Below are 17718 nucleotides of genomic sequence, written 5' to 3' on the forward strand. Positions count from 1 at the left end.
GGAGGGTGGGCCTGCCTGCCCGAGGCCTCCTGGGAGGATGGCAGCTGGGCTCGCCTAGTTTCTTGGACAATAAGCTGGTTAGAACAGCTGGAGAGAAGGCACAGGGACACCTACTCGAGGATACTGGCTACCAGTGTCTTAACAGCCTACTCCTTAGTTTTGCCAGCAAAAGCCAAGCAGACATGCGGGGCTGGGGGAAAGCCGTCCAGGGCCACGCAGGCAGCAGAAAGGCAGTTTGCGGTGGGCGGTGTAGGGTGACGGGAGCCTGGGCTCTGATGAAGACACAGCCTTTGGAAAGGAAAAGCAGCCGTGGACAGGGCCCCTGCACATCAGGAAGGAGAAGCTTCCAGACCCTTCAGCGAGCAAGGGGCCTTCAAAGCACAGAGACGCATCTAGAACCTGGGGAGTAAGAGGGGTTTGTGATGCCCCTCCCCCTGATAATTTACCTCCCCAAAGATTCCCCGGGGCCTAATCTGTGAGTGATGCGGTGTCGACAACACAGTGAGCTCCCCTCCTCCGACAGGCGTTCGGGGCTTGGAGAGCAGGAGGACCAGCTCCTGTGGTGGGCGGTTCTCCGCCGAGATGGAGGGTGCGGTGTAGGCCCGGGGCCGGCCAGTGTAGCCGAGGAGCCCGCTTGCCCTGCGGGGAATGTGTCCTACTCTCAGGTTACAGCCCAGCTGAGGGAGCTTCCAGGCTATTTGTAGTGCCCATGTGTCTCTAAAACCAGATAGGAGGCTGTAGTCCGAGCCCTGGCATCCCAGGCTGCATTTAGAGAAGGCTTAGACAAATAAAAATAACCCCTCAGGCACCTCCTCCACCTGCCTGCCTGACAGGCTAGCCCTGGAGTGACGAAGATCACAATAGGATAGTAGTAGGAGAAAATCCTCTGACCCTTTTTTAACCCCAAACAAGGTGGGGCTAATTCATCTAAAATTGGTAGTAGGCAACCGATAGCTCTGGTTCTTGCTGCGCAGCGACATTTGAAATGACCTGTACTTTCTTCTTTGGATGATGATTCCATGCTGTTTGAACTATTTAAAACAAGTTTGTGTTTTCACAAAAGCGGTTTTGTTTTCATTTAAAAGGCAGTTGGGGCCTCTAATATTTTGAGACTGAAATGTTTTTATAAAAGTCAGTGTTCATCATCATTTTCCTTTACTCACATCCTGTCTCAGGAGTTGTGTCCGTAGCTTCTAGAAATCTTATCATTACTGTCACGGCTGGTTGGGGTGGGGTGGGGACCAGATGGTTAGGGGCTCAGTCCCCTGGTTTCTGGGGAAGCCAGCACCTTGCCCATAGCTTCCTGTCTGCGGGGTAGAGGGTGATACCAGGGTCAGGCCTTAGCGCCCGTCCTGACTGCCACCCTGGGCAGGGGCAGGGATGTCATTAGTGGGAGGGTCAGTGCAGCCTCTAGAATGAAGAAGGGGGGCCAGCCCAAGTTGGACAACACTTGGGACGTGCCAGCAATCCTAGAGAGAAACCAGAACCCGCTCAGAGGAGGGCCCCCAGGTACCCACTGGGGGCACAGCGAAGGAACCAGACATGGTTAGTTTCAGGGAAAGATGGATATTAAGATTCTCTTCCAACACGTGAAGGGCTTTTTTGTGGGGGGAAAAGCAATTAGACTGAGAATAGCCTTGTGAGGCCAATAGGTAGAAAGTACCAGGAGGCAAAATCGCGTAAGAAACGTGAGGGAAAACTTCCTCCTGGCCAGGGCCACCCGCAGAGGGATCGGAACGGTGCTTGGAGGAAATCAGGGCCCCTTCCCTGAACCTGGAGGGGAGCATGGCCGAGGCAGGGCCTTCACCAGGTGGTTGGTGCCTCTGAGGGGGGTGTTTGGAGGGTGGGATTTCAGTTCTCTTCCAAGGCTGAGGTTTAGGGTTCTAACGGTGCCCACGTTTCCTGGGGGACTGAGTACTCAGGCCACTGCTGTCAGTGGTGATACCTGGGCACACACCTGGCATTCTCCATCTGCAGCCCTGGGAGGGTAGGAGGAGCTCTCCCTGCGCTGCAGGTATGGAGAAGGGCATCAGACGCCACCTGATAGCTCAAGGAGGTGAACTCAGGTCCACGGCCTCCCCAGGAACTCAGATTTTCAGTCCTTGACTATCAACAAAGCACCTCTGCGTGCATATCCTCGTCACAGCGTCCACTCCCCTGACACCGAGCCTCACCCCGGCCCATCCTGGGCAGCCAGGGTGCCCGCTTATCGGGCCAGAGCCACTCGCCACCCCACGAAGCCCTCGGCTTCCCTTGCAAGCTGCCCGCTCCAAACCGAGGGGGAGCCCGCCGACGGGATCCAGGACCGGCGTCTCCGTTTCGCCCTGACTTTCGGTTTCTGATAGGAGGCCCAGCGTCAGGCCAGCACCACAGGATGGGCCCCGTGCTGAGATTACAGCGCTTGTCTTTAGAGCACACAGGCCCAGGAGCCGGCAGGGACTGGTAGAAAGTGCTTGGGGTACAAGGCACCACCTCCCAACAAGAACAAGCCCACCGGGAGGGGGAGCGGAGGTCGGGGGCTGACTTTCCACCGCGGAAATGGCACGGAAGGGTGAAGCTATGGGCAGAGCCAGGATCTGAACCCAGCTCTTTAGAGTTCCAGTTCAGGCCTCTTTTCCCGGATGACCCACTCTGCTGCTTGGAGCGAACCATGATAATACAGACAGCAACAGTGACCATTCCTAACGTTTACTGAGCTCTTCTGACGAGCCAGACACCGTTCCTGCTGGTTGTGTGATGAGCTCATGGATCCTCCCACCTCCCCGTGAAGTGGCTGTTATCCAGTCGGGGAAACTGAGGCCCTGAGAAGTTAAGTGTCGTCCTCAAATCATATCGCTAGGAAGGATACAGCTGGGATGTGAACAGTGTCACTCATGGACTTATGGATATGGGGGCAAAAAGACCGGAGACCCTGGAACCACAAGAGTGCACACAGCTGTTGAAGCTGATTGGACCGAGTGCAGTTGCTTTGGGCCTTTTGGGTTCGGCCTGATGACGCGTCTGGCTCGGCACAGGGCGGGGCTTTGCTGGGCTTGGCGAGGGTCCCTGCTGTTACCTCCCAGGTGGATGCCCGTCTTCCCACCTCCATGAGACCTTGAAGCCGGGAACTTCAGTCCCCCTCCCAGCTGGGAACGGCAGAGGGAAGAGCTTTTTTTTGCAGCGCAGTGAAAGGCCCCAGTTTCCACGTGCATCTACACCAGTGGGCCAGAAGTTAAACCAGTATTTCCCAGAGCATGAGGCGGGCCCAGGGCGAGGTTGAGGGGAGGCTCACAAGATGATTTGAAGCAACTTTTAAAACTTTGAGTTGTTGTGACCCTTGAGTAGATAATAAAATCAATTTAGTGGCTCATGACCAGCATTAAAATAAACCAAACAGAAAAACAAAAAAAAGGAGGTGGGGAGAGAAATAAAGATGAAATCTAGAGAAAATATGAGTAGTAGAAAAGGTCAGTATCTTTATGAAACTTTATTTCCACATAAATGTATGTGCGTGCTGAATGAATCACGATGAAACACCTCTAACTATGGGTTATGGTTAAAAAAAAGGTGAAAGACACTGTTGTTTTTCTTTTTTTTTTTTTTTTTTTTGCTGTACGCGGGCCTCTCACTGTTGTGGCCTCTCCCGTTGCGGAGCACAGGCTCCGGACGCGCAGGCTCAGTGGCCATGGCTCACGGGCCCAGCCGCTCCGTGGCATGTGGGATCTTCCCGGACCGGGGCACGAACCCGTGTCCCCTGCATCGGCAGACAGACCCTCAACCACTGTGCCACCAGGGAAGCCCAAAGACACTGTTTTAGGAAGTATATGGGTGAATTTATTTTTTACTTTATTCATTTTACATTTATAGCCTGTGCTGATTCTCCATATACTGCTGATACACGTTGAATTTTTTTAGTGAAATTTAATTTTGGAGCTAAATTTTTATTAATGAAACTAACCTTTTCGATTAATATAAGTTTGTCTAAATTAATAAAATTGAATTTTTTAGCAGAACTTAATTTAGTGAAACCTTAAAGTGAAGCTGAATTTCACTGAAATTTTAAAGTAAGTCTAGTTATGTAAAAACACGAGTCGTAAGGGCGGTTCCTGGATGTGGGAGTCTGGGAAACACTGCATTAGAGAAAGCAACCGCAAAGGCTCTTCTGGGGTGATGTGAATTCACAGTTGGAGAGCACTTGGGAGCCTCCAGCTCCGGGCTGATGGCTGGGGCCGGCGTTCTGATGCGACTTCTGTGTTTCAGGAATCTGGCCAACTGTGAGCGCCTCATTGAGGTGGAGGATATGATGGTGATGGGCCGCAAGCCAGACCCCATGTGCGTCTTCACTTACGTCCAGTCTCTGTACAACCACCTGCGTCGCTTTGAGTGAAGCCCCTCGGGGCTGGAGAGCCAAGCCCCGAAGGAGTCGGTGGGGCCGCCTGTGTCCCGGAGTCAGGATGCCCCCCGAGCAGAGTTGCATTCTGGTGTGAGAGAGCTATTTGTTCTGTGCCTCGTAACCGCGCTCCCCAACCTGCCCGGCTGCGTTCCTGATGGGAAAGTACCGCTGAGCTGCGTGCACTGACTGCACTGATCACAGCCAGGGGCTCCAAGGAAAAGGAAGTATTCCCAGAGAGAGAGAAATTGGTGCTAAATAATTACCTTCCTTAAAAATAATAATAATAATAATGCTTGTCTGTAGATTCTGGAAGCCTGAATCAGTGTTCCCTCTGCTGAACTGGATCCATTGGCTTTACAGGGTTGCATTGACTACCAAGTGTTTTTTAATCCAAACACCCAGAGTTTTCTACTTCCTCACACTATTGTAGGTTCCTTTCCTCCCGCGCTCTGGGCCACTGCCAGGAAATATAGAGACGCTTAATCAGCAGCTTGACAAAGAAGACTGAAGTCTTGGGAAGAAACTGTTTAATCACTCCCAGGTCCTGGGCAGCAGCTGACCTGCAAGTCACCTCGGCTCTCTGGGGAAATGGGAGGGCTCTCGCCGGGTCCCAAAGTGGTCCTGTCCTTCCCAGGAGGGCTCCGCACGTGTTTGGCTGAGAATAGGCCCTCGGGAAGTTAACACTTTTAGGGAAGGACGGGCATTTGGTGCTGCGAGGTGGTTTTTAGTCACAGCTTCTTTTAAGGGATTCGCTGCAGATATTTATAAAAAGTAACTCCATCTGTACCACTGACCGTTTGTACATAAAAAGATGTGTCGCACTTCGCTTGGGATTTGTTATTTCTGTTTGGGAGATGGGGTGCCTGGGAATAAGAGATTTGTCATCCATTTCAAATGAAAATCTGCTTACATCCCCCCCCCCCCCCACTTAACTGTTTCTGTACCAACATCACCACTCAGAAAGTTCAAAATCACATTTGCTCTTCTTGCGTTTGCCTGTCAGTCACCCGTCTCCGTGTCATGGAAGGAGCACGAACAGAAAGTCCCCCCTTGCAGTTCTGTCCCCTGGAAGTTGACTGACAGATCTGTGATCGGCAGTGGGGTGGTCCCGCACGTGGGGGAGCCCATCGAGGGGCACTGGTTTATTTTCACAGCTGTTCGGTGGTACAAAAAAAGCTGTTAGGGTTTTAGTAGAACATCTTTAGATTCTATAAAGCCGCCGCCATTAGCTTATTCTTATTCAAGAAGCATTTTCTAATCGGCTTGGATTTTAGCCATGAACTTGGAGGACTTCCCTTTAAGGAGTTAATGTATGTCTTCAGCTCGTGCAGTGGGTTCTAACCACCAGCATCTGTGCCTTCTCAGAATCACCCGTGGTCCCTTCTGTTGGGGGACAGAGCTCTTTGGGGGTGTCGGGAGGACCACGGCAGAGCTTGCCAAGTGGGTGATTGGTAGTCTCAGCAGATTTGTTTGTTCGGGCTGCAGCCTTGTCCCATCCTTTGGATTCTTCCACAGTGGGAACCACTCCCTTTCCAGCTCTTGTCTCGTGGAGGCTTGGGAAGGTGAGCCCTATTATTAGCAAAGACACTGCACCTGGTTTTTTTTTCTTACTGAAGTTTAGGGTTTCAAACCTAAAGCCAATCCAAGCACACAGGGGTTTTATAAAAAGCACGCCTATACATTCCTGAGTCCTTGCACATGTTAAGCGGAGCGCTCCTGAATTGCACACGTGGTCTTGCACCTCTGCACATAAAATAGAGCAGACCCTGCTGGCGTAATGAACAATTTCTCTTAAATTGAGGCGTGGTGTCCCTCATGTCTCACATTCAGAGTAATCCAGGCTAGATATCTTTAAAGTAGGTCCTGTAATGTTCTCGTCTGTGGTTTGGGGGGGAGGGGCAAATGAGGGCTCATAAGCTTTAAGGGGTTTGAAACTTGATTATCTCCAAGGCAAAGCCTGAGGGTTCCAAGGTGTGGGGCAAGTAGGGGGGTGGGCGGAACGCGAGCAAGCCGCCCAGTCTCAAGACATTTGGAAGCCATCGTTTTAGATCAGTCTTGCACGGAAAGTTCCCATTTGTGCAGTTGGACGTCGAGTCGCCTTCTACCATGGTACAGATGGTCTCACATGTTTATTTCCCATCCCCACGACACCTCCCGAGAGGAATGATTTCTCAGAGCTGCTTGTGTTCCATAAGATTCTTCTGCTTTCCCAGATCCCAGATCACCTGGATTTTGTTAAAACTTATTAAGTGACCAGATTGGCTTGTGCGTTTTTCCCTGAAGGGAATGTTTCTCCAGAGCCAAGATGGGCTTTAGCTTCTCTGACAGCTGATGGAGATTTTTCTAGCCAAGGGAGAGCTCATAAGCACTTTCTGAATATGATCTTGTACATGCTGGTTAGAGGAGAACGTTCAGGCCAGGTGTTCAGGGAACAGTCTGTGAAGGCCAACGAATTTCGCAAATGTGTTCGATGACGAAAAGCTCTCAGTTTTCCCTGCTGCAGCGGTCAGTGCTCTCTAACTGGAGGAGACATGTGTGAGAGGATATTTTCTTTTCTACCATCCCAGGTCTATGTGACTCCAGGCACTTGGATGGCATGCTAAAAATGCTGAGTAAGTTGGTCAGTTTTAGGTGGGACATCTGTGCAACCCAGAAGAACCAACTCTGAATTGGGTTTCTCGAACTTAGGGACAGGTGACCAACGCATCCTGGTGAATCGATTATGCCTGTCGAGACGGCCAACTTGATTTGCCTTTGTTCCCCTCTCCGAGCTACGCTCTCACATCCACCCATCATCCCCTTCTGCTGAGTGACGAATGTTCTCGGTAGGATTAGTATCCGTCTTATCTGTCTCGCTTTTGAGATTTGGTTTGGGCTTGCTTTTAAAGCCTTTGATGTCTTATCTCTTGGTTTTTGGACTTGATTTGACATCAAACAGCCCTCATCGTCCTTTGAAAGGGCACCTTAAAAATGCATAGGCCTGCCTCTTCCCTAGAAAGCACCAAACAAACCAAAAAACACCTGGGAAGGACGAACCAAGAATGCTGCGCTCTCTGGGGTATCCAGGCAGCCTCTGCAGGAGGGAGACCGTCCGACTGGGTGTAATGAAGAGCTGATGGAGGCCCCGAACCAGTAGGGCAAGACGATATGGGTGGTGACACCCGAGACATGCCAGTGTTTGGGTGCATCTTGACTCCACCCTGGTCCCTTGAGTTGATCCAATGCTGTCACATAGGCAAAGGGCAAAGATCTATATTTTTTACAAACCAAATTTTTCATCACTCACAGTTACAAGTGTCCTTAGCGTGTTTGATATCTCGGTGATATGTGCGTTATTAAACCCCTCTTCCTGGCATCCGTGACCTCACCCACACTCTCAGGTTCCCCCCACCTGTCCGGCTGTTTCTTCCCAGTCTCCACCATGGCCTCCTTTCCCTCCATCCGTCACTCCCCTGTGCTGTGTCTTCTGCTCTGTGCCCTGTCTTCCACATCAGGGGTTCATAACCCAGGACTGGTGTGGGCTTTGGGAGCCTGAATGTCCAGATAGAATGTTTTCCCTTCCTTTTCCCTTCACAACTGGCTCCTTCTCCAGTGTTGACTGCGTCAGCAAACGGCAGCATGATCACTACCCATTGTCTATGCCAGGGACCTGAAAGCCACCTTGTCCCTGGGCATCACGGACCAACTGCCAAAGCAGTTCACCTGTTTCCTTTCGTGTGTCGTACACCAGGCATTTGCAAAACTCTTGCTAGCAGAGCCTCATGATTTCTATTGAGTGTCCTGACGCATCAGAGCTACTGGTTTTCCCCAAGGTTTTATTCTGATAATCCTCAAATGTACAGAAATGTTGAAAGAAGAGTTCAGTGAACATCGCGTATTCTTTTGTCTTGATAACATTCTGCCATGTTTGTGTCCTGTCTCCATTTTTCTGAGCCATTTGGAAGTAAGGTGCATTATGACACTTGGCCCTGAATACCTTTTTAGCAGACGTCTCCCGAGAATAAGAACATTCTCCTACATGAGCACGATATACCAGCATACCTAAGAAACGGAACATTTACTTGTATACAGTGTACATTCACATTTCCCTAATTGTTTCCACATGCCTGTTAGGCTGTTAAAAATTGTTAACAATCCAGGATCCAATCAGAGTTCACACACTGCACTGGGTGGTTGTGTCTCTTTAATTGCTTTTAATCTAAAACCGTCCCTCCACTTTTTACTGCCTATTTTTAACCTAACTCTTTTGAAGAGCCCAGGCCGGTTGCCTTGTAGACTGTTGCCCACTCTGCTGTCGTTTGTTTCCTCCTGAGTAGATTCACGTGAAACGTGTTTGGCACGAATACAGCCCAGGTGATGGATGTTTCCATAGCATCACATGAGGAGCACACGGTGCGGGGTAGCCCCCTTTGGGCCATGGGAGGGTTGATGGTGTGGGGAAGGGTGTCCACCAGGCCTCTCCATTGCACCCTCTCCCCCTGTAACTAGTTAGAAATCTGGGTGATGCTCTTGGGACCCTGTGAGTATCCTTCTCCCCAACATCTTTAGAATTATCAGCTGATGATTTTTGCCTGAATCTGTGATTAGACTGGGAGTTGAAAAGGGTGATTTTTTTTTTAATTGAAGTATAGTTGATGTACAATGTTGTGTTAGTTTAAGGTGTACACCAAAGTGGTTCAGTTGTGCATACATATTCTTTTTCAGATTCTTTTCCATTATAGGTTATTATAAGATATTAAATATAGTTCCCTGTGCTGTACAGGAGGTCCTTGTTGGTTGTCTATTTTATATATAGCAGTGTGTCTCTGTTAATCACAAGCTCCTAATTTATCCTGCCCAGCCCCGCCACCCTGCTTTCCCCTTTGGTAACCATACGTTTCTTGAAAGCGGTGATTTCTGAGTTCCATCATTTCTTCTATATTTAATAGCTGACACTCCTCTGTAAAGAAGGCCATTCTCTCTTCATATCTCCTTTTTTTGAGTATTACTAGGGACTTATGATTCTTTTTCAAAAAATGCAATGTGTTGAAATCCCTGTCATTATTATTTTTGATACTCAAAACCGTCCAGTTTGTCCAGGGGGAGAAGACAGCTCTTGTGTCCTTTTGATGTGTCCCCATCAGCCTCTGAGCACTTCCTTGCCTTGTGGCACAGGGTGTTCCAGGCTGACCTTTTATTTTCTTTGCCGTAATCCTGGAATCAGCAGCAAGGGATCCTGGTCTCTTTTAGTGGGGAGTCGTATTTTTCAGTCAGGATCCGGGAACCAGGTATGTTCATTGCTACTGGGTGTCTTGCTTCTAAGCCCTTTCAGTGAACAGAGCTAAGAAATTTTATGTATAAATGCCTCCAAGCATACCAGCAAATCCGAGACCACAGGATTCATCTGCACCCTCCTCTATTCCATACTTACGTTTCTTTTTCTCCAACAATCCTGATCCCCGACAATTTCGATGTATTACAACTGTCTTCTATGCTGTAATACACAGACAAGAATTCCATAATTTAAAAACTGATGCCGAGGCCAATGACGAATCCACTAAGTAAAGTTCAGGATTTCTTGGCAGCCCTCCCTCCCTCCCCCCACCCCGAATAAATGCTCTTAGGGTGCACAGATACTTCCCTCAAAAGCTGCTTGCAGTAGTTGTTTTCTCTTTGAAGTCATGTTATGAATTTGATATATAGTTAGGTTCATCTGTTTCTGTTTGCATTCAATGGAGGGTTTGTTTCCATGAGTTTAGTTTATTTTTTAAATGTGCAAATTCTTTCCCTGGTTTAAAAATCAAAACTGTATGAAAAGGTATCCTCCCATTCACGTTCCCCCATCCATTCCTGTTCCCTCCTTTACTCTCTGGTTCATCCTCCCTTTGTGTCTTTCTTTCCTTCTTTTTTTCCCCTTCCCTCCCTCCCATCCACAATAATAAGCAAATACATAGCTATGTTTTTATTTTCCTTTCTTTCTTACATAAAGGATGGCGTAGCCAATACTTGCTATGTACCTTGCTTTTTAATTTTCATTAGCAAGTGAAATCGTTTCATAGAGCTCGTCCTCCTCTTTAAAAGGTGGCTGCATGGTCCTCTACTGTGTGGGTAGTGGCAGTTTCTTCAGCCAGTCTCCTGTGTAAGGGCATCCAGGTCCTTCTGATGTTCAGCTGTTACGAGCAGTGAGCAGCCTTGTGTATGTGCTGCTTTATACTTGTGGCGGTGTGTCTTCAGGGTTAAATCCCAGAAATGAGGTTGCTGGGTTAACGGGTAAATGCCTACTTCGTTAGATATTGTCAAATTCCCCTCCCTACGGGTGGATTTTGCACTCCCACCATGAGTACCTGCTTCTTCTCCAGCTCACTTTTTCCCCAGACTTTGTCAGACTTTGGAACTTCTGTCAATCTCATGGGTGACGGATGGTATCAGTATAATTTCAATTTGTATTTCGCTGAAGAGTGAAGATGAGAATATTTTTATACTTATGGGCTATTTCTGTATCTTTTTCTGTGAACTCTCTGTTCGTGTCTTTTGTCCCTTTTCTCTTTCCCCCCTTGATTTTTTAAGAACTCTTTATATGAGGAAGATTTCTGTATCTCTTTCTTTAAATTTTTATTTTATTAAAAATGTTTTTAGGGCTTCCCTGGTGGCGCAGTGGTTGAGAGTCCGCCTGCTGATGCAGGGGACACAGGTTCGTGCCCTGGTCCGGGAGGATCCCACCATGCTGGGGAGCGGCTGGGCCCGTGAGCCATGGCCGCTGAGCCTGTGCGTCCGGAGCCTGTGCTCCGCAACCGGAGAGGCCACAGCAGTGAGAGGCCCGCGTACCGCAAAAAAAAATAAATAAATAAAATAAAGGTTTTAAAAAAAATGTTTTAAAATGTTATATTTTTAATGCAATTTTGAAAGGTTACTTTCCATTTACAGTTATTACAAAATATTGGCTCTATTCCCATATGATGTAATATGCCCTTGTAGCTTATTTTATACCTAATAGTTTGTACCTCTTAATCCCCTACCCCTAAATTGCCCCTCCCCACTGGTAACCACTAGTTTGTTCTCTACGTCTGTGAGTCTGCTTCTTTTTTGTTATATTCACTAGTTTGTTGTATGTTTTAGATTCCACATATAAGTGATATTGAACAGTATTTGTCTTTCTCTGACTTATTTCACTTAACATAACGCCCTCCAAGTCCATCCATGTTGTAGCAGATGGCAAAATTTCGTTCTTTTTACAGCTGAGCAGTATTCCCTTATATATAGATACCACATCATCTTCATGTTTTAAAATTTATTTATTTATTTATTTACTTATGGCTGCGTTGGGTCTTCATTGCTGTGCACAGGCTTTCTTTAGTAGTGGTGAGTGGCGGCTACTGTCGGTTGCGGTGCGCGGCTTCTCATTGCGGTGGCTTCTCTTGTTGCAGAGCACGGGCTCTAGGCGCACAGGCTTCAGTAGTTGTGGCTTGTGGGCTCTAGAGCACAGGCTCAGTAGTTGTGGCACACGGGCTTAGTTGCTCCAGGGCATGCGGGATCTTCCCGGACCAGGGCTCGAACCTGTGTCCCCTGCATTGGCAGGCAGATTCTTTTTTTTTTTTTAATTTTTTTAAATTTTATTTATTTTTGTCTGCATTGGGTCTTCATTGCTGCACGTGGGCTTTCTCTAGTTGCGGTGAGCAGGGCCTACCCTTCGTTGCGGTACGTGGGCTTCTCATTGCGGTGCCTTCTCTTGTTGCAGAGCACAGGCTCTAGGTGCGCGGGCTTCAGTAGTTGTGGCACGCGGGCTCAGTAGTTGTGGCTTGTGGGCTCTAGAGCGCAGACTCAGTAGTTGTGGTGTACGGGCTTAGTTGCTCCAAGGCATGTGGGATCTTCCCAGACCAGGGCTCGAACGTGTGTCCCCTGCATTGGCAGGCAGATTCTTAACCACTGCGCCACCAGGGAAGCCCGATACCACATCTGCTTGATCCATTCATCTGTCGATGGACCTTTAGGTTGCTTCCATATCTTGGCTATTGTAAATAGTGCTGCTGTGAACATTGGGGTTCTTATCTCTTGATCCCAGTTTCCTCCATCCACTCTGCCTGGTAACCTTATGTAACGCATATCACTTCTCACTTGGATTAGAACAATTACCTCCTAGAACTGGCCTCCAGGCCTCCATTCTTGGCCTTCTCTAACCCATTCTCTGCCCTCAGCCACCAGAGTGATCTTCCAATGCAAATCTGATTGCATCACCACCTCCACTGAATGGATTCCCGTCATCCCTAGGATAAGCAATTCCTTAACAGGGCATTGAAGACCACCAACCTGGCTCCAACTCTCACCTCTATCTTCATCCCTCACTGTTCCCTCTGCCCTGTTCACCTGAATCTCTCCTACTTCATGCTCAGAGCTCAGTCTAAATATCACTTCCTCCGGGAGGCCTTCATTGACAGCCCTCCGCCACCTCTGTCCCCAGAGCACCATAAACTCATTTTGTCCTGTCACCCACCACTCTTGTTTTATCACTAGACCGTAAGTGCCAGGAGGGCAGAGAGTGGGCCCGGCTCCCTACTGGGTGCCCATGGTCTCACAAGAGCCTGACACACAGTACGTGCTCCACGAGTGCTTTCTGAACGGATGGGCAGTGCTGCCAGGTGGGCAGGTTTCTCTGAGCTGGGCGAGCACAGGAGGAACAGGCCAAATGAACCAGTTGTTCTGGGCCCCGGGACCCCGCCCAAGTTTCTGAAGGTCACGTGCCTCCTTTCAGAATGAATCAGGTGCCGCTGCCTCTCCTTCCAGTGGGACATTCTAATCCAATATTGCTTCAGTTCCAATCGCCAGAGACTCTCAAGCGCCCACGGGAGGAGCAGAGTCAGGCATTTGTTTATTGAGGTGATGCTGATACATGAAGCCGAAGGTAACAAGCTGTAACTGAGCTTCTCCAGGCTTGACTGGAACCACCGTCGGTTCAGAGGTTCAGATTTCGGCCCCCAGAGTTCAGCGTCACGGCCTTGGACGAGGGGTGGTGATCAGTGTTACGGGTTTTCCACTACGAAGGCCACCTTCCCTTCAGTCATTATCACGAGACTGGAAAGAAAGAAAATCCAGTTCGGTTAGAACAGAGAAGGGTTGAGAACACTTCGGGGCATCTGCTGTGATCGGTTAGAAAGCAAAGCCGGGGAGGGGAAAGCAGACCACAGCCCCTCCCCTGGCTCTGGGACCCCCAGAAGGACCCACAGGGTGGCACCTTCCAGGGACTAAAACGCCGCCCAGAATCAGATCAGTCCTAGCGTAGTTAAGCAAATGGCATTAACCACATGGCACATGGCAGAATCACAGAGCGAACTCCTACCGATGACACTGAAGTATCCTGAGCCACTCAGTTGGTCCACTGAGCCCCCGGGGACAGAGGCAGAGCTGTGTGCCCATCCGTTCCCACTGCCATCCTGGCCTCAGACAGAGTTTGCACATAGGTGCTCAGCGGGCTCTGTTGACCTGACTGGGACAGGTCACCTGCCCACCTGTTGACACCACTCCACTGTCATGGTTACCATCGCATTGCACATTGGCAAGTTTGGTGGACGCCAGGCCACTTTATGCCGCTAATAAAGGCTTTGACGTAACTAGAGCAGGTTCTGCGCAGAACTAACCACAGATCAGGGGTTAATTAGTCAGCCCTGCGGGCAGTCCTCAGTCTCTGAAGGAGTAACTGATTTACAACGGTCTTGCCTCCCACTGGTGACTTTCCCTCTGCTCCCCAGGGCAGGGATGGGCTCCAGCACACCAGGCCCGCCCCCCGAGAGGGACCAATTCCACAGAGGAAAACCCAAGGTTCTGCCCCGAACTGTGTCCCCTGCACCCTCGCCACAGTCTTCCTCTGGGCATAGGAATTTCATCCCAAAGGAGATCTGTTTGTTTCTTTCTGTTACTTTATCCAGCAGGCTTACGCTGACCCAAGGAGAGTGACTAAGGGGAAATGGAGTATTTTCAGTCAGGGGCCATCACAGTCACTGTATCAAATATCTTTTGGAGAGGTGGATTTCATGACAGGTGTGTTTTTATTCAGGAAAAATAATGCACTTTCCTTCCAAGAACGTTCCCTCTCTCTCTCCCTTACCCCCATCTCACGCTGCCAGGAGAACCCTCGGTGATGGCAACCACCATGTTTAGCGTGGAGAGACCATAACACCTGAAGGAGAGTAACACCAGAAGACCTGGCTTCAAGCCTCTACTGTCTTTTAATGACTAGGTGAACTCACCAAGCCATACTTTTCTCTTCTTTCAAATGGGCATCAGCCCTGCCCTGCTGGTGTGGAAGGGGTGGAGAGGGGGATTAGTGAGATGATCCAAGACCTGGGAAGCCGCGGTGGTCCTTGTTGGGACAGTGTGGACAGGAATGGAGCCCCGGGTTGGTCTCAGCGCTCTTTCAGGCCAGAGACGTGAAGGAGAAGGCAGAGTGGAAAGGTGGCTGGGTTGGGATAGTTTCTAAAACTGCCCTTGCATTATGGATTGGGTATTTTTCCTGTACACTTAAAAAATCAAATAAATAAATAAATAAAATAAAAAATCAATTTTAGAGAGGGAAGAGATATGGGAACATATGTATATGTATAACTGATTCACTTTGTTATAAAGCAGAAACTAACACCATTGTAAAGCAATTATACTGCAATAAAGATGTTTAAAAAATTTTTTTTAATAAAAAGCAAAAAAAAAAAAATCAATTTTAGGACTTCCCTGGTGGTCCAGTGGTTAAGCCTCTGTGCTCCCACTGAAGGGGGCATGGGTTCGATCCCTGGTCGGGGAAGTTCTGCATGCTGCGCAGAGCGGCCAAAACAAAGAAATCAATTTTAGTGAAACAAAATTTACATCCTTTAAAAAACTGTTTTATCAAAGTAGTACATGTTCATAGGTTAAAAAGTCAAAGGGTACTAAAAGACATACTGAAAAACACTAGCCCCCTTCCCTTCCCACAGCCTCACCCCATCTTGGGATTCCTTCTTCTATATATCTCCCTTTGTATTTATCCCTGTTTTTTGTTTTGTTTTTTTGGGTTTTTTTTTTTTTTTTTTGCCATGTCACACAGCTTGCACGATCTAAGTTCCCTGACCAGGGATCAAATCCAGGCCGTGGCAGTGAAAGTCCAGAATCCTAACCACAAGGCTACCAGGGAACTCCCCTATCCCTGTATTTCTAATGGACATTGTTTCACTCCTCTCTCTCGATTTTCCCTTTGTATACATCCATTGACTTCCCACAACAGGGGATGATAAGGTGCCCCTCCCACACTGTGATCCCATCACTTTCTCCCCATCAATCCCCCCCAATGTGGTCACATCATAATTTTTGGCTAAAGCAATGGTCGGTGTTTATTTTGTCACAACTATGCTAATAGTGTTCATCTCAGAACGTCCCCTAACTGAATTATCTTCTTCCCCAAACCTGCCGTGGTGGTTTTAAAACATGTTCACAAACCCTTTGACTTTCCTTCTACCAAGAGGGGAAACGGATCCCCTGCCTACTTGATATGTGACTTGATTCTAAGGAATAGCAGGTGGCTGAAGGGATGCTGTGTTGCCTCTGATGCTGGGTCATTAAAGGTGACGTGGCTTCCCTCTCTGTCTTGGGACATACCCTGTGGAGCTCTGGGTGACTGTGTAAGAAGTCTGGCTCTTCTGAGGCCACCATGCTGGAGAGATTATGTGGAGAGACCATGGAGAGAGAGACAGAGAGAGAGAGGTGGATGTCTGAGGAGCCCCAATTTGTCCATCCTCCAGCTACTCTAATCTTCTAGTAACCCTAGCCCCAACCAGCAAGTGAGACATGCCCAGCTGAGCCCAGCTAATGATAATAAATGATGGTTGTTGTTTTATGCCACTAAGTCTGGGTTGGTTCAGTAATGGATAACAGGATCATTGTTCCAGCTTCAGTCTCCCCATCTCATTTGACTGCAACTTCATCTTTCCAGCTGCTCAGACCAAAAATCTTGGAGGCACTTTCGACTTCTCTCTTTCTTTCACCCCTCACATCTATTATGTCAAGAAATATTCTGGCTCTGCCTTCAAAGTCAACCCAGAGTCCACTCACTTCTTACCACCTCCAATGCTGACACCCTGGTCCAAGCCACCATCATCCTCTTGGGTCATCATGGTTGTCTTTTACCTGGATCATGGCAATAGCCTTCTAACTGCAGTAGCATCTTGCCTCTACCTTTCTGCCTGCTACAGTTTATTCTTTTTTTTTTTTTTTTTTTGCGGTACGCGGACCTCTCACTGTTGTGGCCCCTCCCGTTGCGGAGCACAGGCTCCAGACATGCAGGCTCAGCGGCCATGGTTCACGGGCCTAGCCACTCCGCAGCATGTGGGATCTTCCTGGACCGGGGCACGAACCCATGTCCCCTGCATCGGCAGGCAGACTCTCAGCCACTGCGCCACCAGGGAAGCCCCGGCCCCATTCTTTTTGCTAGTCTTCAAATGCTCACTTCTACCTTAGGCCCTTTACACAAGTCATTCTTTTCATTTATTTCCTGGAACTAGTAATTACTTTTTGTTTTCTATTTGCTTAGCATTCTATATACCAATTGCTTATTTTTCCCCCAAGCGCTTCAGTATTTCTGGATATTATTTCCTATGTCCTCAAACATGTCATTTTCTTTTATTCCTTGAGTGCCTCCCTCCTGGTCCCCGCTGGACTGGCTGCTCTCTAGCCACTGTCATCCTGGCATCTCCTTTCACTGTCCTCAAACATGAATCCCACGAATCCTAGTTCCACGTCTTCTTTCTTAGTTTCTGTTCTCATTTTGTTGGTGTATATCCTGCAGTAGCTGTTTCAGAGAAGATATACATGTGAGGTAAAATTTAAGTCCTTTCATGTTTGAAATGTTTTATTTCACTTCCATATTTCACTGATCATCTGGTTACAAGTATTTGAGGCCGAAGATGATTCTCACGCGGAAGTTTGAAGGCTTTGCTCCATTATTTTCTAACTTCCCTGTGGCTACTTAGAAGTCTAATGCCCTTCTGGATCTTCTGTATGTTTTTCTTTTTCCTTTCTGGAAGCTTTGAAAATCTTTTCTCTATTCAGGGTCTTCTGAAATTCGTGCTGATGAATCTTGGTGCGTCTGTATTCATTGTGTCAGACACTTAGGGGGGCCTTTCAATCTGGAGACTCATGTCCTTCAGTTCTGGGAAATTGTATTGCTTTTGCTAGAATTTCCTTCCTTCCATTTCTCTTTTCGCCTGTTCTCTCTTGAATTCCTTCCTGTTAGTTGGAAACTGGACATCCTGGAATGGTCCTCATTCTTATCTTTCCTCAGTTATTACTATTATTTTTAAATCTCTTTGTCTTTTTGTTCTACTTTATCTCCTGAACTTTCTTTTAAGTATTTT

The 17718-nt window shown here is 48.2% G+C and overlaps 1 protein-coding gene across 2 annotated transcripts in view; it reads left to right on the forward strand.

Moving 5' to 3' along the window:
- Positions 1-17718, forward strand: part of SMTNL2 (smoothelin like 2) — a 39945-nt gene that overhangs the window by 14598 nt on the left and 7629 nt on the right. The window contains exon 8 of one of the 2 annotated variants that reach the window (XM_079905483.1): positions 4240-5312. The exons of the other annotated variant lie outside the window; for it this stretch is intronic. Within the exon in view, the coding sequence (XP_079761609.1) occupies positions 4240-4366 (127 nt within the window). The 3' untranslated portion in view covers positions 4367-5312. Of the gene's footprint in view, positions 1-4239; positions 5313-17718 lie in introns of those variants that run through there. 2 annotated transcript variants of the gene reach the window in all.

This window comes from Stenella coeruleoalba (genome assembly GCF_951394435.1).
Source record: "Stenella coeruleoalba genome assembly, chromosome: 19".
In the NCBI taxonomy this organism is placed as follows: domain Eukaryota; kingdom Metazoa; phylum Chordata; class Mammalia; order Artiodactyla; family Delphinidae; genus Stenella; species Stenella coeruleoalba.